At 48.0% G+C, this 21,954-nt stretch overlaps 1 protein-coding gene across 1 annotated transcript in view; it reads right to left on the bottom strand.

Annotated features, from left to right (window-relative positions):
• Window positions 1-2,141: 2,141 nt before the first annotated feature.
• Window positions 2,142-21,954, bottom strand: part of LOC123738299 (serine/threonine-protein kinase Chk1) — a 25,144-nt gene continuing 5,331 nt past the window's right edge. Inside the window, exons 3-9 of the mRNA XM_045713366.1 lie at window positions 21,561-21,675; window positions 10,525-10,633; window positions 10,323-10,387; window positions 9,186-9,255; window positions 8,901-9,089; window positions 8,590-8,693; window positions 2,142-2,174 (exon numbers count right to left, since the gene is read on the bottom strand). Coding sequence (XP_045569322.1) covers window positions 2,142-2,174; window positions 8,590-8,693; window positions 8,901-9,089; window positions 9,186-9,255; window positions 10,323-10,387; window positions 10,525-10,633; window positions 21,561-21,675 — 685 coding nt within the window. The remainder of the gene's footprint in view (window positions 2,175-8,589; window positions 8,694-8,900; window positions 9,090-9,185; window positions 9,256-10,322; window positions 10,388-10,524; window positions 10,634-21,560; window positions 21,676-21,954) is intronic.

Here is a 21,954-nt window from a genome sequence, read left to right on the forward strand (position 1 = left end):
ATGCTGCTCTGTCATTGCTCATCCATTATATTGTTATTCCATTCATTTACTTGTTTGTGTGCATTAGGTAGTTGTTAGATTACATGTCAGATATTGCTGTACTGTCGGAACTAGAAAGCGCAAGCATTTCGCTACACTCGCATTAACATCTGCTAACCATGTGTATGTGACCAAATAACATTTGATTTGATTGATGATGCTTCACTCGCAGTTGTAACCCATATTACCGGCTCTACATTTCATTATATTGCAGTTGGATGCATCTCCATTGGCGGGCCGCATTTTACATTCATAAACCAACATTTTAGCGTTTATAAAAAATGTCTTTACAGGGTTACATATTAATTTCTAGGACACAACCGATGCTTCAGAAGGGTAGCTATAATCAATATAGGCTGCATCCCTCAAATATCTTCTGGTGCTCCGAACTCTTATTGTTCAATATAGGCTGCATCCCTCAAATATCTTCTGGTGCTCCGAACTCTTATTGTTCAATATAGGCTGCATCCCTCAAATATCTTCTGGTGCTCCGAACTCTTATTGTTCAATATAGGCTGCATCCCTCATATCTTCTGGTGCTCCGAACTCTTATTGTTCAATATAGGCTGCATCCCTCAAATATCTTCTGGTGCTCCGAACTCTTATTGTTCTCATAACTTCTGTGAATTGGGAGCACCAATGCTACCAACAAAATGTTTTAATTTAGAGTTGTGCCGAGTCGGACAAAACTAGTATTTGGTGCAGGTGTATTTGAAAAGGTGTGTGTGTAATGTAAAAATGGTTGGTGCATGTATGTCTACCTGGTTGGTGCAGGTGTGTCTGAAGGGGTGTGTGTGTACCTGGTTGGTGCAGGTGTGTCTGAAGGGGTGTGTGTGTGTGTGTGTGTGTGTGTGTGTGTGTGTGTGTGTGTGTGTAATGTAAAAATGGTTGGTGCAGGTGTGTCTGAAGGGGTGTGTGTGTGTGTGTGTGTGTGTGTGTGTGTGTGTGTGTGTAATGTAAAAATGGTTGGTGCAGGTGTGTGTGTGTGTGTGTGAGTGTGTAATGTAAAAATGGTTGGTGCAGGTGTGTGTGTGTGTGTGTGTGTGTGTGTGTGTGAAATGTAAAAATGGTTGGTGCGGGTGTGTCTGAAGGGGTGTGTGTGTGTAATGTAAAAATGGTTGGTGCAGGTGTGTCTGAAGGGGTGTGTGTGTGTACCTGGTTGGTGCAGGTGTGTCTGAAGGGGTGTGTGTGTGTGTACCTGGTTGGTACAGGTGTGTCTGAAGGGGTGTGTGTACCTGGTTGGTGCAGGTGTGTTTGAAGGTGTGGCCCAGGTCGATACAGGTGTCCCTCAGAGCGGAGCAGGAAGCTGAAGAGTCCAGAGTCGTAAAGAACCTCGTCATCCTCCGAACCAGCCGCTGCCACGGTGTCTACACACACACACACACACACACACACACACACACACACACACACACACACACACACACACACACACACACACACACACACACACACACACACACACACACACACACACACACGAGAGAGAGACAAGGAGATATGTTTAATTGATATAGAAAACAAGCAATAATACCGGAACATAAAAACACAAATTATTTCATGTTAAGTCTCAGGGTCCTTAGCTTAGTGATTTGCTTTGTGGGCACTACGGTGTTGAACACTGATCTGTAGTCAATGAACATCATTCTCACATAGGTGTTCCTTCTGTCCTGGTGGGAAAGGGCAGTGTGGAGTGCAATAGAGATTGCATCATCTGTGGATCTGTTTGGGCGGTATGCAAATTGGAGTGGGTCTAGGGTTTCTGGGATAATGGTGTTGATGTGAGCCATTACCAGTCTTTCAAAGCACTTCATGACTACAGACGTGAGTGCTACGGGTCTGTAGTCATTTAGGCAGGTTACCTTTGTGTTCTTGGGCACAGGGACTATGGTGGTCTGCTTGAAACATGTAGGTATTACAGACTCGGCCAGGGAGAGGTTGAAGCATGCATTCAAGCAGACCACCATAGTCCCTGGGCCCAAGAAAGCGAAGGTAACCTGCCTACATGAGCCATGAAGTGCTTTGAAAGGCTGGTCATGGCTCACATCAACACCATCCCAGAAACCCTAGACCCACTCCCAATTTGCATAGCACCCAACAGATCACACAATCTTGATCACACTGCCCTTTCCCACCTGGACAGAAGGAACACCTATGTGAGAATACTATTCATTGACTACAGCTCAGCTTTCAACACCATAGTGCCCTCAAAGCAAATCACTAAGCTAAGGACCCTGGGACTAAACACCTCCCTCTGCAACTGGATCCTGGACTCCCTGACGGGCCGTCCCCAGGTGGTGAGGGTAGGTAACAACATGTCTGCCACGCTGATCCTCAACACAGGGGCCCCTCAGCGGTGCGTACTCAGTCCCCTCCTGTACTCCCTGTTCACCCAAGGCTGCGTGGCCAAGCACCACTCCAACACCATCATTAAGTTTGCTGACGACACAACAGTGGTAGGCTTGATCAGACAACGAGAGCCTGGAGGTCAGAGACCTGGCCGTGTGGTGCCAGGAGAACAACCTCTCCCTCAATGTGATCAAGACAAAGGAGCAGATCGTGGACTACAGGAAAAGGAGGGCCGAACAAGCCCCCATTAACATCGATGGGGCTGTAGTGGAGCGTGTCGAGAGTTTAAAGTTCCTTGGTGTCCACATCACCAACGAACTATCATGGTCCAAACACACCAAGACAGTCGTGAAGAGGGTACGACAAAACCTTTTCCCCCTCAGGAGACCGCAAAGATTTGGCATGGGTCCCCAGATCCTCAAAAAAGTTCTACAGCTGCACCATCGAGAGCATCCTGACCGGTTGCATCACGGTCTGGTATGGCAACTGCTCGGCATAGAGGGTAGCGCATACAGCGCAGTACATCAGTACGGCCAAGCTTCCTGACATCCAGGACCTCTACACTAGGCGGTGTCAGAGGAAGGCCCCAAAAATTGTCAAAAGACTCCAGTCACCCAAGTTACAGCCTGTTCTCTCTGCTACCGCACGGCAAGCGATACCGGAGCGCCAAGTCTAGTTCCAAAAGGCTCCTCCACAGCTTCTACCCCCAAGCCAAAAGACTGCTGAACAATTAATAAAATGGCCACCGGACTATTTACATTGACACCCCCCTCGAGTTTTTACACTGCTGCTACTCGCTGTTGATTATCTATGCAGTCACTTTACCCATAACTAAATGTAGAAATGACCTCGACTAACCTGCACATTGACTCTGTACCGGTACCCCCTGTATATAGCCTCCACATTGACTCTGTACCGGTACCCCCTGTATATAGCCTCCACATTGACTCTGTACTGGTACCCCCTGTATATAGCCTCCACATTGACTCTGTACCGGTACCCCCTGTATATAGCCTCCACATTGACTCTGTACCGGTACCCCCTGTATATAGCCTCCACATTGACTCTGTACCGGTACCCCCTGTATATAGCCTCCACATTGACTCTGTACCGGTACCCCCTGTATATAGCCTCCACATTGACTCTGTACCGGTAGCCCCTGTATATAGCCTCCACATTGACTCGGTACAGGTACCCCTGTATATAGCCTCCACATTGACTCTGTACCGGTACCCCCTGTATATAGCCTCCACATTGACTCTGTACCGGTACCCCCTGTATATAGCCTCCACATTGACTCTGTACTGGTACCCCCTGTATATAGCCTCCACATTGACTCTGTACCGGTACCCCCTGTATATAGCCTCCACATTGACTCTGTACCGGTACCCCCTGTATATAGCCTCCACATTGACTCTGTACCGGTACCCCCTGTATATAGCCTCCACATTGACTCGGTACTGGTACCCCCTGTATATAGCCTCATTGTTATTTTATAACATTTTTTACTTTAGTTTATTTGGTAAATATTTACTTAACTATTTCTTGAACTGCATTGTTGGTTAAGGGCTTGTAAGTATTTCATGGTAAGGTCTACACTTGAAGTCGGTGCATGTGACAAATAAAATTTGATTTGATCCTCTCAATCAGTACGACGTGAGACATTTTGACAGAAGTATCTAAATTCTAGTACAGAACTGTTGTCCACGTTTCCATGTTGTAGAATATAAAAAGTACCAAAGTTCAGTATAACCGTGCAACACTAGTGTGTGTGAGTGGTACCTGGCTGGGTCCAGGCGTGCCCAGTAGCTGACTCCCCAGCAGCATGTTGTCTGGTCTGGCCGGCTGAGAGAAGCTGACCTGGTCTGGCACTCCGACACACACACTTCCCCTCCCACACACCGAGCGCTGGGTCTGGCTGGGAGCTGGAGAACTGCACCCTATCACTACACACACACACACACACACACACACACACACACACACACCATTACTCCGCTGCTCCCAACTCCCCCTGAGAGTGGGGTCACAGCCAGGGTCTGCCACTATCGACGGCCACCCTGGAGAAATTAGGGTTAAGTGTCTTGCTCAAGAGCACATCGGCAAATTCTACACATTCAAACTATTAACCGTTCAGTGACTGGCCCAATGCGCTAGGTTTCCTGCCGCCCGTAGCAACACTAGACACAAACACACACAAACAATAACAGTTATAAAACAACCCACCTGTTGTTCCTGTGTAGTAGTAGTCTGTCAGAGCGTAGCAGGTTGTTGTGAGAGGCTACGGGTGTGAAGGTCTGAATGAACCACGGGTCGGTCTTCAGATCAGAGATAGATAGCCTCTCTTCTGGCAAAGCCTGGAGTAGTTTAGATAGTAGGCCTAAACCCACATCAATAAATACAATTATATATAACCGAATACATGTATGTCTAAACTCCACAGTTCTATCTACTGGTGTGTGTATGTCACACACTCGAAAGTTTTGGCTCAATTAGAAAAGTCCTTGTTTTTGAAAGAAAAGCTATTTTTTTGTCCATTAAAATAACATCAAATTGATCAAAAATACAGTGTAGACACTGAAGATCTCATACAACGCTGTGTACTACTCCCTTCACAGAACAGAGCAAACTGGCTCTAACCAGAATAGACAGAGGAGTGGGAGGCCCCGGTGCACAACTGAGCAAGAGGACAAGTACATTAGAGTGTCTAGTTTGAGAAACAGATGCCTCACAAGTCCTCAACTGGCAGCTTCATTAATTAGTACCGGCAAAACACCAGTCTCAACGTCAACAGTGAAGAGGCGACTCCGGGATGCTGCCCTTCTAGGCAGAGTTCCTCTGTCCAGTGTCTGTGTTCTTTTGCCCATCTTAATCTTTTCTTTTTATTGGCCAGTCTGAGATATGGCTTTTCTTTGCAACTCTGCCTAGAAGGGCAGCATCCCGGAGTCGCCTCTTCACTGTTGACGTTGAGACTGGTGTTTTGTAGGGGTGTCTTTTTTAAGTAGGAAAGTCAGTTAAGAACAAATACTTATTTACAATGACGGCCTAGCAAAAGGCCTCCTGCAGGGACGGTAGCTGCTACTGAACTAGTTAAATGGCCAGTTTTTTTGCTTCTTTAAATCAGAACAACAGTTTTGAGCTGTGCTAACATACTTGCAAAAGGGTTTTCTAATTGTCTGGGTTGTCTGGGTTGGCGCCCCCCCCTTGGGTTGAGCCGTGGCGGAGATCTCTGTGGGCTATACTCGGCCTTGTCTCAGGATGGTAAGTTGGTGGTTGAAGATATCCCTCTAGTGGTGTGGGGGCTGTGCTTTGGCAAAGTGGGTGGGGTTATATCCTGCCTGTTTGGCCCTGTCCGGGGGTATTGTCGGATGGGGCCACAGTGTCTTCTGATCCCTCCTGTCTCAGCCTCCAGTATTTATGCTGCAGTAGTTTATGTGTCGGGGGCTAGGGTCAGTCTGTTACATCTGGAGTATTTCTCTTGTCTTATCCGGTGTCCTGTGAGAATTTAAATATGCTCTCTCTAATTCTCTCTTTCTCTCGGAGGACCTGAGCCCTAGGACCATGCCTCAGGACTACCTGGTATGATGACTCCTTGCTGTCCCCAGTCCACCTGGCCGTGCTGCTGCTCCAGTTTCAACTGTTCTGCCTGCGGCTATGGAACCCTGACCTGTTCACCGGACGTGCTTGTTGCACCCTCGACAACTACTATGATTATTATTATTTGACCATGCTGGTCATTTATGAACATTTTAACATCTTGACCATGTTCTGTTATAATATCCACCCTGCACAGCCAGAAGAGGACTGGCCACCCCTCATAGCCTGGTTCCTCTCTAGGTTTTGGCTTTTCTAGGGAGTTTTTCCTAGCCACCGTGCTTCTACACCTGCATTGCTTGCTGTTTGGGGTTTTAGGCTGGGTTTCTGTACAGCACTTTAATATAATCAGCTGATGTAAGAAGGGCTTTATAAATAAATTTGATTTGATCAATAAGCCTTTTAAAATGATAAACTTGAATTAGCTAACACAACGTGCCATTGGAACACAGGAGTGATGGTTGCTGATAATGAGCCTCTGAACGCCTATGTAGATATTCCATTAAAAAAGCCGTTTCCAGCTACAATAGTCATTTACAACAATAATGTCTTCACTGTATTTCTGATCAATTTGATGTTATTTTAATGGACCAAAAAACTGCTTTAAAAAAAAAAGAGTAAACAATTTAATCAAGAACATTTCTAAGTGACCCCAAACTTTTAAAAGGTAGTGTATTATATATACCCATTATATATACAGATCTATTATATATATATATATATATATATATATATATATATATATATATATATTATATTATATATACACACACATCATATCTCTATATAGAACCATGGAGTTCAGACACATCAATAAATACAGTTGGAGTCGGAGGTTTACATTCACTTAGGTTGGAGTCAATAAAACTCATTTTTCAACCACTCCACACATTTCTTGTTAACAAACTATAGTTTTGGCAAGTCGGTTAGGACATCTACTTTGTCCATGACAAGTAATTTTCCAACAATTGTTTACAGACAGATTATTTCACTTATAACTCACTGTATCACAATTCCAGTGGGTCAGAAGTTTACATACACTAAGTTGACTGTGCCTTTAAACAGCTTGGAAAATTCCAGAAAATTATGTCATGGCTTTAGAAGCTTCTGATAGGCTATTTGACATCATTTGAGTCAGTTGGAGGTGTACCTGTGGATGTATTTCAAGGCCTACCTTCAAACTCAGTGCCTCTTTGCTTGACATCATGGGAAAATCAAAAGAAATCAGCCAAGACCTCAGAAAAAAAATTGTGGACCTCCACAAGTCTGGTTCATCCTTGGGAGCAATTTCCAAACGCCTGAAGGTACCACGTTCATCTGTACAAACAATAGTACGCAAGTATAAACACCATGGGACCACACAGCCGTCATACCGCTCAGGAAGGAGACACGTTCTGTCTCCTAGAGATTAATGTACTTTGGTGCGAAAAGTGCAAATCAATCCCAGAACAACAGCAAAGGACCTTGTGAAGATGCTGGAGGAAACAGGTACAAAAGTATCTACATCCACAGTAAAACGAGTCCTATATCGACATAACCTGAAAGGCCGCTCAGCAAGGAAGAAGCCACTGCTCCAAAACCGCCATAAAAAAGCCAGACTACGGTTTGCAACTGCACATGGGGACAAAGCTCGTACTTTTTGGAGAAATGTCCTCTGGTCTGATGAAACAAAAATAGAACTGTTTGGCCATAATGACCATCGTTATGTTTGGAGGAAAAAGGGGAGGCTTGCAAGCTGAAGAACAACATCCCAACCGTGAAGCATGGGGGTGGCAGCATCATGTTGTGGGGGTGCTTTGCTGCAGGAGGGACTGGTGCACTTCACAATATAGATGGCATCATGAGAAAGGAAACTTTGTGGATATATTGAAGCAACATCTCAAGACATCAGTCAGGAAGTTAAAGCTTGGTCACAAATGGGTCTTCCAAATGGACAATGACCCCAAGCATACTTCCAAAGTTGTGGCAAAATGGCTTAAGGACAACAAAGTCAAGGTATTGGAGTGGCCATCACAAAGCCCTGAACTCAATCCCATAGAAAATGTGTGGGCAGAACTGAAAAAAGTGTGTGTGAGCAAGGAGGCCGACAAACCTGACTCAGTTACACCAGCTCTGTCAGGAGGAATGGGCCAAAATTCACCCAATTTATTGTGGGAAGCTTGTGGAAGGCTACCCGAAACGTTTGACCCAAGTTAAACAATTTAAAGGCAGTGCTACCAAATACTAATTGAGTGTATGTAAACTTCTGACCTACTGGGAATGTGATGAAAGAAATAAAAGCTGAAATAAATCACTCTACTATTATTCTGACATTTCACATTCTTAAAATAAAGTGTTGATCCTAACTGACCTAAGACAGGGAATTTTTACTAGGATTAAATGTCAGGAATTGTGAAAAACGGAACTTAAATGTATTTGGTTAAGGTGTACGTAAACTTCCGACTTCACCTGCATATAGAATCATGGAGTTTAGACAATAGATCCATGGAGTTGACACAAATCTATATTTATATCTATCTATACACACATTTCTATATCTCTATATATATATATCTATCTATCCACACACATTTCTCTCTATATATATAGGGGGGTGTGGGGTCTTACTGAGGGGGTGTGTTTAATCTTCTTCCAGGGGGAGAGGTAGGTCTTCTTCTGCAGCCAATCAGAATATTCCTGGCAGCTCTCGCTGGGCTGGTCCCACGGCAACTCTGTAACCATAGCAACACGGTCACACACACACAGAGGTTCCAGAGCAACTTTCCAATGTCACACAAACTGTTCACTTCATATTTTAAGTATCCCTATATTTCTGTTATTAGTGTGCCTGCGCAGGAGTCTCGTTGTAGATGAACCAGGTATTGTACTAAACTAAACTGGAACCTTGTCGTATTTGAGTTCACACACACCACCCTTACCTCCAGCCAGCATGGCGGTGAGGACGATGCCGCAGGCCCAGACGTCAGCTGGTTGAGCGCTGAACTCTGATTTGCTGAGCAGCTCAGGCGCGACGTACGGAAGAGTTCCACACAGCCTGTTCAGACGCCGCTCTCGCCCACGGTGACGGAACATCGTAGCTAGACCGAAGTCCGACAACTTCAGGTTATCTACACACACACACAAGTAGCAGAACACAGTATACACCATTATGTCAAAGTCAAATGAGCACTACTAGCACACACTCAGTCAAAACACACACACACCTTTATCGTCCAGGAGAATGTTCTCAGGCTTGATGTCTCTGTGGGTGATACCTACACTGTGGAGATATTCCTAGAGGGAGAGCAGGGGAGAGGGAGTGCGGGGGAGAGGGAGAGCAGGGGAGAGGGAGAGCAGGGGAGAGGGAGAGCAGGGGAGAGGGAGAGCAGGGGAGAGGGAGAGCAGGGGAGAGGGAGAGCAGGGGAGAGGGAGTGCGGGGAGAGGGAGTGCGGGGGAGAGGGAGAGCAGGGGAGAGGGAGAGCAGGGGAGAGGGAGAGCAGGGGAGAGGGAGTGCGGGGGAGAGGGAGAGCAGGGGAGAGGGAGAGCAGGGGAGAGGGAGTGCGGGGGAGAGGGAGAGCAGGGGAGAGGGAGAGCAGGGGAGAGGGAGAGCAGGGGAGAGGGAGTGCGGGGAGAGGGAGAGCAGGGGAGAGGGAGAGCAGGGGAGAGGGAGTGCGGGGGAGAGGGAGAGCAGGGGAGAGGGAGAGCAGGGGAGAGGGAGAGCAGGGGAGAGGGAGTGCGGGGGAGAGGGAGAGCGGGGAGAGGGAGTGCGGGGGGAAGAGGGCGAGCGAGAGAGAGCGCGTGGGGAAGAGAGAGAGAGATTAAATCCAGTATATGCCATTTAGCAGATGCTTTTATCTAAAATGACATTTTACATATGGGTGGTCCCAGGAATCAAACCCCAAGCGCCATGCTCTACCAACTGAGCTACAGAAGACCATGGATGATCAAGACTGCAAGTCTACTCTAGGGCCCCCTGACCTCTAGGCCCCCCCCGACCTCTAGGGGCCTTCCCCCCGACCTCTAGGGGCGCTGCATAGTTAAAGAATAGCTAGGCCTATGTAAAGGACATCATGCTGATTGCGTCGGGAGTACCACTTCCTCCCGATTCGGCCCATACCTGGTGTGAACTCGGGACCTCTGCCTTGCTAGCACACGTGACCCGTCCTCCTGAGATTGTATCTGCTACTCTAATGAACAGCATATAGATAAAGGAACCAAGCGAGAACACAACCCTTACAGCTCAGTACCCTCGAATGCCGGAGGGTATTGACAAAAAAGGACATTGCAACAACGCTACACCCTGTTTCTGCCTCAGTCCCTTTAACCCCGACCTCTAACCCTCCTGGATAACTGTCACTCACCACAGCTGCTATCAACTGCTGGAAAAACCTGTGAGCTTCTCTCTCTGGCATCCCCAAATCAGGCTCTGAGAGAGAGAGAGAGAGAGAGAGAGAGAGAGAGAGAAGTAGAGTTGTTTAAGTGTGAGATGGCCCCTAGCCTGAGATAGGATTCAAATCAGCCAATCTCAGTGTTGTGATTGGCTGCTGGCTCTATCAGTCTCACCAATCCTGTCGAATAGCTCTCCACCGCTGCAGTACTCCAGGAACAGATAGACAGTCGGCCCCTCCCTCCGGTGGCCGAAGAAACGCACTACGTTAGGATGGGACAGAACCTGTAACGAAACACACAACCAACAAATCCATGAGAAAGCAAAAATATTAAAATATCGATGATATATATAATATATATATATCATCGATATTTTAAAAAATATATATATTTCTTTTTAAATCAATGACCAATATATATTTTTTTCAGATGATAAATAAAACGACAAAGACATAAGTCAGAAAGACAGACAGACAGAGACAGGTAGGCGGGCAGACAGACAGAGACAGGTAGGCGGGCAGACAGACAGAGACAGGTAGGCGGGCAGACAGACAGAGACAGGTAGGCGGGCAGACAGACAGAGACAGGTAGGCGGGCAGACAGACAGAGACAGGTAGGCGGGCAGACAGACAGAGACAGGTAGGCGGGCAGGCAGACAGAGACAGGTAGGCAGGCAGGCAGACAGACAGAGACAGGTAGGCAGGCAGACAGACAGAGACAGGTAGGTAGGCAGGCAGACAGACCTGCTGTTTTCTACTCTCTCTACCGCACCTGCTGTCTAACTCTGAATGATCGGCTATGAAAAGCCAATTGACATTTTCTCCTGAGGTGCTGACTTGTTGCACCCTCGGACAACCACTGTGATTATTATTTGACCCTGCTGGTCATCTATGAACATTTGAACAACTTGACCATGTTCTGTTATAATATCCACCCTGCACAGCCAGAAGAGGACTGGCCACCCCTAATAGCCTGGTTCCTCTCTACCCAGTACAGCCAGTAGAGGACTGGCCACCCCTAATAGCCTGGTTCCTCTCTACCCAGTACAGCCAGTAGAGGACTGGCCACCCCTCAGAGCCTGGTTCCTCTGGTCTACCCAGTACAGCCAGTAGAGGACTTGCCACCCCTCAGAGCCTGGTTCCTCTCTAGGTTTCTTCCTAGGTTCCTGCCTTTCGAGGGAGTTTTTCCTAGCCGCCGTGCTTCTACACCTGCATTGCTTGCTGTTTGAGGTTTTATGCTGGGTTTCTGTACAGCACTTTGAGATATCAGCTGATGTAAAAAGGGCTTTATAAATACATTAGACAGACAGACAGAGACAGACAGAGACAGACAGAGACAGACAGACAGACAGACAGACCAGGGTTGGGTAGGTTACTTTCTAAATGTAATAAGTTAGTTACAATTTACCTGTCTAAAATTGTAATCAGTAACGTAACTTTCAGATTACCTGAACTCAGTAATGTAATCTGATTACATTCTGTTACTTTTAGATTACTTTCCCCTTAAGAGGCATTACAAGACAAAAGCATGTTACCAACTGAACGACATCTATTGATTTATCCTGCAATGTTAAAGTTTACATAGCTGGCCATATATGGATGTTACCGTTTACTTTATGGGTTGGTTATGTAGGCTTCTGCTAACCCATCGCTTTCTACTACATATAATAATACGATTCAATTATATCTTTACATTAAAAATCTATCAGAATTACAGTCATTCCAATAAACCCCTATTACCCGGCAGGTAGCCTAGTGGTTAGAGTGGAGGGGAGGCAGGTAGCCTAGCGGTTAGAGTGGGGGGGAGGCAGGTAGCCTAGTGGTTAGAGTGGAGGGGGGAGGCAGGTAGCCTAGTGGTTAGAGTGGAGGGGGGAGGCAGGTAGCCTAGTGGTTAGAGTGGAGGGGGGGAGGCAGGTAGCCTAGTGGTTAGAGTGGAGGGGGGGAGGCAGGTAGCCTAGTGGTTAGAGTGGAGGGGGGAGGCAGGTAGCCTAGTGGTTAGAGTGGAGGGGGGAGGCAGGTAGCCTAGTGGTTAGAGTGGAGGGGGGAGGCAGGTAGCCTAGTGGTTAGAGTGGAGGGGGGGAGGCAGGTAGCCTAGTGGTTAGAGTGGAGGGGGAGGCAGGTAGCCTAGTGGTTAGAGTGGAGGGGGAGGCAGGTAGCCTAGCGGTTAGAGTGGAGGGGGAGGCAGGTAGCCTAGCGGTTAGAGTGGAGGGGGAGGCAGGTAGCCTAGCGGTTAGAGTGGAGGGGCGGCAGGTAGCCTAGCGGTTAGAGTGGAGGGGCGGCAGGTAGCCTAGCGGTTAGAGTGTAGGGGAGGCAGGTAGCCTAGCGGTTAGAGTGGAGGGGCGGCAGGTAGCCTAGCGGTTAGAGTGGAGGGGCGGCAGGTAGTCTAGCGGTTAGAGTGGAGGGGAGGCAGGTAGCCTAGCGGTTAGAGTGGAGGGGCGGCAGGTAGCCTAGCGGTTAGAGTGGAGGGGCGGCAGGTAGCCTAGCGGTTAGAGTGGAGGGGCGGCAGGTAGCCTAGCGGTTAGAGTGGAGGGGCGGCAGGTAGCCTAGCGGTTAGAGTGGAGGGGCGGCAGGTAGCCTAGCGGTTAGAGTGGAGGGGCGGCAGGTAGCCTAGCGGTTAGAGTGGAGGGGAGGCAGGTAGCCTAGCGGTTAGAGTGGAGGCAGGTAGCCTAGCGGTTAGAGTGGAGGGGCGGCAGGTAGCCTAGCGGTTAGAGTGGAGGCAGGTAGCCTAGTGGTTAGAGTGGAGGGGCGGCAGGTAGTCTAGTGGTTAGAGTGGAGGGGCGGCAGGTAGTCTAGTGGTTAGAGTGGAGGGGCGGCAGGTAGTCTAGCGGTTAGAGTGTAGGGGCGGCAGGTAGCCTAGCGGTTAGAGTGTAGGGGCTGCAGGTAGCCTAGCGGTTAGAGTGTAGGGGCTGCAGGTAGCCTAGCGGTTAGAGTGTAGGGGAGGCAGGTAGCCTAGCGGTTAGAGTGGAGGGGCGGCAGGTAGCCTAGCGGTTAGAGTGGAGGGGCGGCAGGTAGCCTAGCGGTTAGAGTGTAGGGGAGGCAGGTAGCCTAGCGGTTAGAGTGGAGGGGCGGCAGGTAGCCTAGCGGTTAGAGTGGAGGGGCGGCAGGTAGCCTAGCGGTTAGAGTGGGGGGGGCAGGTAGCCTAGCGGTTAGAGTGGAGGGGGGGAGGCAGGTAGCCTAGTGGTTAGAGTGGAGGGGCGGCAGGTAGTCTAGCGGTTAGAGTGTAGGGGCTGCAGGTAGCCTAGCGGTTAGAGTGTAGGGGCTGCAGGTAGCCTAGCGGTTAGAGTGTAGGGGAGGCAGGTAGCCTAGCGGTTAGAGTGGAGGGGCGGCAGGTAGCCTAGCGGTTAGAGTGGAGGGGCGGCAGGTAGCCTAGCGGTTAGAGTGTAGGGGAGGCAGGTAGCCTAGCGGTTAGAGTGGAGGGGCGGCAGGTAGCCTAGCGGTTAGAGTGGAGGGGCGGCAGGTAGCCTAGCGGTTAGAGTGGGGGGGGGGGGGCAGGTAGCCTAGCGGTTAGAGTGGAGGGGGGGAGGCAGGTAGCCTAGTGGTTAGAGTGGAGGGGGGAGGCAGGTAGCCTAGTGGTTAGAGTGGAGGGGGGAGGCAGGTAGCCTAGTGGTTAGAGTGGAGGGGGGAGGCAGGTAGCCTAGTGGTTAGAGTGGAGGGGGGGAGGCAGGTAGCCTAGTGGTTAGAGTGGAGGGGAGGCAGGTAGCCTAGTGGTTAGAGTGGAGGGGAGGCAGGTAGCCTAGTGGTTAGAGTGGAGGGGGGCGGCAGGTAGCCTAGTGGTTAGAGCGGAGGGGAGGCAGGTAGCCTAGTGGTTAGAGTGGAGGGGGGCGGCAGGTAGCCTAGTGGTTAGAGTGGAGGGGAGGCAGGTAGCCTAGTGGTTAGAGTGGAGGGGGGCGGCAGGTAGCCTAGTGGTTAGAGTGGAGGGGAGGCAGGTAGCCTAGTGGTTAGATTGGAAGGGAGGCAGGTAGCCTAGTGGTTAGAGTGTAGGGGCGGCAGGTATCCTAGTGGTTAGAGTGGAGGGGCGGCAGGTAGCCTAGTGGTTAGAGTGTAGGGGAGGCAGGTAGCCTAGTGGTTAGAGTGTAGGGGAGGCAGGTAGCCTAGTGGTTAGAGTGTAGGGGAGGCAGGTAGCCTAGTGGTTAGAGTGGAGGGGAGGCAGGTAGCCTAGTGGTTAGAGTGGAGGGGAGGCAGGTAGCCTAGCGGTTAGAGTGGAGGGGAGGCAGGTAGCCTAGCGGTTAGAGTGAAGGGGAGGCAGGTAGCCTAGCGGTTAGAGTGGAGGGGCGGCAGGTAGCCTAGCGGTTAGAGTGGAGGGGCGGCAGGTAGCCTAGCGGTTAGAGTGGAGGGGCGGCAGGTAGCCTAATGGTTAGAGTGGAGGGGCGGCAGGTAGCCTAGCGGTTAGAGTGGAGGGGAGGCAGGTAGCCTAGCGGTTAGAGTGGAGGGGCGGCAGGTAGCCTAGTGGTTAGAGTGGAGGGCGGCAGGTAGCCTAGTGGTTAGAGTGGAGGGGGCAGGTAGCCTAGTGGTTAGAGTGGAGGGGAGGCAGGTAGCCTAGTGGTTAGAGTGGAGGGGGGGCCAGGTAGCCTAGTGGTTAGAGTGGAGGGGGGCGGCAGGTAGCCTAGTGGTTAGAGTGGAGGGGAGGCAGGTAGCCTAGTGGTTAGAGTGGAGGGGAGGCAGGTAGCCTAGTGGTTAGAGTGGAGGGGAGGCAGGTGGCCTAGCGGTTAGAGTGGAGGGGCGGCAGGTGGCCTAGTGGTTAGAGTGGAGGGACGGCAGGTAGCCTAGTGGTTATAGTGGAGGGGAGGCAGGTAGCCTAGTGGTTAGAGTGTAGGGGAGGCAGGTAGCCTAGTGGTTAGAGTGGAGGGGAGGCAGGTAGCCTAGTGGTTAGAGTGGAGGGGAGGCAGGTAGCCTAGTGGTTAGAGTGGAGGGGAGGCAGGTGGCCTGTTCTTAACTGACTTGCCTCGTTAAATAAATAAAAATGTTAAGGAATAGGACTTGGAAGAATAGATTAGCCAAATTGTTTTACTTGAGAATGACCCCAATACTAAGGACTTATTAGCCAGCCCTACTCTGTTTATGAATTTGTTGTCATGGAGAAGTGATTGGGCTCATTGATTTGAGTTCAAAAATAAATACCCCGCTCATGGAAGGTGATGCTTTGCCAAGAGTGTGCAAAGCTGTCATCAAGGCAAAGGTTGGCTACTTTGAATAATCAAAAATATATTTGGCTTTGTTTAACACTTTTTTGGTTACTACATTATTCCATATGTGTTATTTCATAGTTTTGATGTCTTCATTATTATTCTACAATGTAGAAAAAAGTTTTAAAAAAAAATTAAAAAAAATGAATGTAGGCGTGTGCAAACTTGACTGGTACTGTATAAAAATTCAGCAAAATAAGAAACGTCTTCTCACTGTCAACTGCGTTTATTTTCAGCAAACTGAACAAGTTCCACAGACATGGAATAATGTGTCCCTGTTTAGTGTCCTATGTTTTCATAACTGTGACCTTAATTGCCTACCGTCTGTAAGCTGTTAGTGTCTTAACGACCGGTCCACAGGTGCATGTTCATTAGTTGTTTATGGTTCATTGAACCAGCAGGGGAACCAGTGTTTAAACCCTTTACAATGTTATTTGTTGCCAAGACGTCACTGCAAATGACACTCAAGTCTTGAGAAAAAAAAACAATACACTAATATTGCAGTTACCACGACAGCCTTTATAATAGAACGCTTGTTACCGCGACAGCCTTTATAATAGAACGCTTGTTACCACGACAGCCTTTATAATAGAACGCTTGTTACCGCGACAGCCTTTACAATAGAACGCTTGTTACCGCGACAGCCTTTATAATAGAACGCTTGTTACCACGACAGCCTTTATAATAGAACGCTTGTTACCACGACAGCCTTTATAATAGAACGCTTGTTACCACGACAGCCTTTATAATAGAACGCTTGTTACCGCGACAGCCTTTACAATAGAACGCTTGTTACCGCGACAGCCTTTATAATAGAACGCTTGTTACCACGACAGCCTTTATAATAGAACGCTCGTTACCACGACAGCCTTTATAATAGAACGCTCGTTACCACGACAGCCTTTATAATAGAACGCTTGTTACCACGACAGCCTTTATAATAGAACGCTTGTTACCACGACAGCCTTTATAATAGAACGCTTGTTACCACGACAGCCTTTATAATAGAACGCTTGTTACCACGACAGCCTTTATAATAGAACGCTTGTTACCACGACAGCCTTTATAATAGAACGCTTGTTACCGCGACAGCCTTTACAATAGAACGCTTGTTACCGCGACAGCCTTTACAATAGAACGCTTGTTACCGCGACAGCCTTTACAATAGAACGCTTGTTACCGCGACAGCCTTTACAATAGAACGCTTGTTACCGCGACAGCCTTTACAATAGAACGCTTGTTACCGCGACAGCCTTTACAATAGAACGCTTGTTACCACGACAGCCTTTACAATAGAACGCTTGTTACCACGACAGCCTTTACAATAGAACGCTTGTTACCACGACAGCCTTTACAATAGAACGCTTGTTACCACGACAGCCTTTACAATAGAACGCTTGTTACCACGAAAGCCTTTATAATAGAACGCTTGTTACCACGACAGCCTTTATAATAGAACGCTTGTTACCACGACAGCCTTTATAATAGAACGCTTGTTACCACGACAGCCTTTACAATAGAACGCTTGTTACCACGACAGCCTTTATAATAGAACGCTTGTTACCACGACAGCCTTTATAATAGAACGCTTGTTACCGCGACAGCCTTTACAATAGAACGCTTGTTACCGCGACAGCCTTTACAATAGAACGCTTGTTACCGCGACAGCCTTTACAATAGAACGCTTGTTACCGCGACAGCCTTTATAATAGAACGCTTGTTACCGCGACAGCCTTTACAATAGAACGCTTGTTACCACGACAGCCTTTACAATAGAACGCTTGTTACCGCGACAGCCTTTACAATAGAACGCTTGTTACCACGACAGCCTTTACAATAGAACGCTTGTTACCACGACAGCCTTTATAATAGAACGCTTGTTACCACGACAGCCTTTATAATAGAACGCTTGTTACCACGACAGCCTTTATAATAGAACGCTTGTTACCACGACAGCCTTTATAATAGAACGCTTGTTACCACGACAGCCTTTATAATAGAACGCTTGTTACCACGACAGCCTTTATAATAGAACGCTTGTTACCACGACAGCCTTTATAATAGAACGCTTGTTACCACGACAGCCTTTATAATAGAACGCTCGTTACCACGACAGCCTTTATAATAGAACGCTCGTTACCACGACAGCCTTTATAATAGAACGCTCGTTACCACGACAGCCTTTATAATAGAACGCTTGTTACCATGACAGCCTGTATAATAGAACGCTCGTTACCATGACAGCCTTTATAATAGAACGCTTGTTACCATGACAGCCTTTATAATAGAACGCTCGTTACCATGACAGCCTTTATAATAGAACGCTTGTTACCATGACAGCCTTTATAATAGAATGCTGGTGACCACGACAGCCTTTATAATAGAACGCTTGTTACCACGACAGCCTTTATAATAGAACGCTTGTTACCACGACAGCCTTTATAATAGAACGCTTGTTACCACGACAGCCTTTATAATAGAACGCTCGTTACCACGACAGCCTTTATAATAGAACGCTCGTTACCACGACAGCCTTTATAATAGAACGCTTGTTACCATGACAGCCTGTATAATAGAACGCTCGTTACCATGACAGCCTTTATAATAGAACGCTTGTTACCATGACAGCCTTTATAATAGAACGCTCGTTACCATGACAGCCTTTATAATAGAACGCTTGTTACCATGACAGCCTTTATAATAGAATGCTGGTGACCACACATCTAAATATTGCACGTGGGGGAAAAAAAACATCTTAAGTAGAAATACAATGAAACGAATAGACATTCTATTTTTGCTCTATTATAGTGGCCAGTATAGTAGTCGATCAAGTGCACAAGGCAACATGTGCAGAAATTACATTCACTGAGTAAAACATTTAATAATCCCACTTCTCACACACAAGAGTTACTGTCAAGTTCAACACAATAAAAGCAATATCTTTGGGCTTCACGGCACATTATTACATTTCACACTTTCTGCTTGTGGACATCTGTTCTACAATGTGCCAGCAGCAGAGCATGATACTCTTTGTTGGTATAACTGATCTCTTTCAGGCAGAGAGTACACCTGGCATACCCCTTTATATCCACTGTATTGAAGAAGTGAGACAGAGGGAAAGTGTGTGGTCTTCCCTTCACCTCTATAGAGGCATCCAGCTCCAGCTACTCTTAACTGTTTAACAAGCAACGCCTCATTTTCACCTAATTCTCTCATTCTGAAAATAAATCACATACTGTAAAAGGAAAACATTAGTTCACAGATAGTAGCTAGTTAACATTTCACACAGATAGTAGCTAGTTAACATTTCACACAGATTGCCAGCTTGAGGAACGGCAAGGAGTCCTATAACGTTACAAGTTAATACTATAGCAAATTTGGTTAGGTTACTAACGTTGGCTCATCTGATGTTGACAATTAGCCAGCTAATTTTTCACACCATAAACTCAATTATTTGATCAGTTAAGTTGGCTAAATGTTGCTGAACATTTCTCTGGCTAGCTAACGGAGAATTCGATCCAGCTAACAAGATACTTAATGCTAATCATTCTTGTTCCACCACACTTTCTCCCTCAGCTCAAACTTCCTAAATGCAGGTTGTTTATCGGTTACAGGTCATGAAGTACTGCTTCATCACCTTCTCACCCCGGTCTCCGTCGTCAAGACGTCTCACCTCTCTGTTACCGTTCCGTTACCGTTCCTTTACCTCTCCGTTACCGTTCAGGGAGACTCGGTGCTGCTGTAACCTTCTCACCCTGGTCTCCGTAGTCAAGACGTCTCACCTCTCCGTTACCGTTCCGTTACCTCTCCGTTACCGTTCAGGGAGACTCGCTGCTGCTGTAACCTTCTCACCCTGGTCTCCGTAGTCAAGACGTCTCACCTCTGTTACCGTTCCGTTACCGTTCCTTTACCTCTCCGTTACCGTTCAGGGAGACTCGGTGCTGCTGTAACCTTCTCACCCTGGTCTCCGTAGTCAAGACGTCTCACCTCTCCGTTACCGTTCCGTTACCTCTCCGTTACCGTTCAGGGAGACTCGCTGCTGCTGTAACCTTCTCACCCCGGTCTCCGTAGTCAGGTGTCTCACCTAACGTTACCGCTCCGTTACCCTTCCGTTACCTCTCCGTTACCGTTCCGTTACCTCTCCGTTACCGTTCCGTTACCTCTCCGTTACCGTTCCGTTACCTCTCCGTTACCGTTCAGGGGACGCGCTGCTGTAACTGGCAAACAGCCTTTCTACTCTCTGCGGTCTTTCCAGAGCGCGGGCTGATGCTGTACAACTAGCAAACTGGTTGTCTCTTCTCTCTTCAGTCGGGTGCTGCATTCTGTTATGTGAACGATTGGCTGAGCCTTGGACACAGCCAGTATTGCTCCAAAAGCGCATCACTCGGTCACTTACAGCTAGTAGTGATTAAAAGCCCCCCCAGCCCAAACTTTCCTCATCGGATCTACACGAATCACGTAGGTCACCCATTTTGGATTAAAAACGCCAAAATTAGCCAAAATTTGCACCAAAATTCCTGCCATCAATCAAACACATTTGGCACTGTGTCATCATAGTGGTCTCTGATTGGTCAGACTCGCTCAGGTGGAACAAACTTAAACTTGTGCCTTTTTTCAAAGCTGATTTTAAATGTCATTGAGAAAACAGAGACGTTTTTTTTTCGCAAACATTTTAAAAAGTACTCATCTAGTTTTTCTAAAGTATCTGTAACCTGATTACTGTATTTTAGCTGGTAACGTAACGGATTACAGTTACCGGATTTAGCTGGTAACGGATTACAGTTACCGGGTTTAGCTGGTAACGTAACGGATTACAGTTACCGGGTTTAGCTGGTAACGGATTACAGTTACCGGGTTTAGCTGGTAACGGATTACAGTTACCGGGTTTAGCTGGTAACGTAACGGATTACAGTTACCGGGTTTAGCTGGTAACGGATTACAGTTACCGGGTTCTGCAATCCGGTCACATATAATCCGTTACTCCCCAACCCTGTACCAGACAGTCAGACAGACAGTGAGACCAGACATAGCAGACAGACAGACCAGACAGACAGACATAGCAGACAGACCAGACATAGTGTAACCGATGTGAAATGGCTAGTTAGTTAGCGGTGGTGCGCGCTAATAGCGTTTCAATCAGTGACGTCACTCGCTCTGAGACTTGAAGTAGGGTTTCCCCTTGCGTTGCAAGGGTCGCGGCTTTTGTGGCGCGATGGGTAACGATGCTTCGTAGGGTGTCAGTTGTTGATGTGTGCAGAGGGTCCCTGGTTCGAGCCCAGGTTGGGGCGAAGAGAGGGACGGAACCTACACTGTTACAATAGCAGACAGACAGACAGACAGACAGACCAGACATAGCAGACAGACAGACAGACATAGCAGACATAGCAGACAGACCAGACAGAGAGACCAGACATAGCAGACAGACAGACCAGACATAGCAGACAGTCCAGACATAGCAGACAGACCAGACATAGCAGACAGACAGACCAGACAGACCAGACAGAGAGACCAGACATAGCAGACAGACCAGACAGAGAGACCAGACATAGCAGACAGACAGACCAGACAGACAGACATAGCAGACATAGCAGACAGACCAGACAGAGAGACCAGACATAGCAGACAGACAGACCAGACATAGCAGACAGTCAGACCAGACATAGCAGACAGACAGACCAGACATAGCAGACAGACAGACCAGACATAGCAGACAGTCAGACCAGACATAGCAGACAGACAGACCAGACATAGCAGACAGTCAGACCAGACAGACAGACCAGACAGAGAGACCAGACATAGCAGACAGACAGACCAGACAGACAGACCAGACATAGCAGACAGTCAGACCAGACAGACAGACCAGACAGACAGACCAGACATAGCAGACAGACAGACCAGACAGACAGACCAGACATAGCAGACAGTCAGACCAGACAGACAGACCAGACAGACAGACCAGACATAGCAGACAGACAGACCAGACAGACAGACCAGACATAGCAGACAGTCAGACCAGACATACAGGTACCTTGTTGATGCAGATCTCTTTCTTGACGTTCTCAGAACACTCCTTCCCCTGAGACGTATCAATAACCTTCACCGCTACAGCTTCTCCAGTCTGTCTGTTCACCAGCAGCCTGACCCTGGGACACACACACACCATGAATACCACACACACACACACACCGCTACAGCTTCTCCAGTCTGTCTGTTCACCAGCAGCCTGACCCTGGGACACACACACACACACACCATGAATACCACACACACACACACACCATGAATACCACACACACACACACACCATGAATACCACACACACACCGCTACAGCTTCTCCAGTCTGTCTGTTCACCAGCAGCCTGACCCTGGGACACACACACACACACACCATGAATACCACACACACCATGAATACCACAC

This window comes from Salmo salar, unplaced genomic scaffold, assembly GCF_905237065.1.
Source record: "Salmo salar unplaced genomic scaffold, Ssal_v3.1, whole genome shotgun sequence".
NCBI lineage: Eukaryota > Metazoa > Chordata > Actinopteri > Salmoniformes > Salmonidae > Salmo > Salmo salar.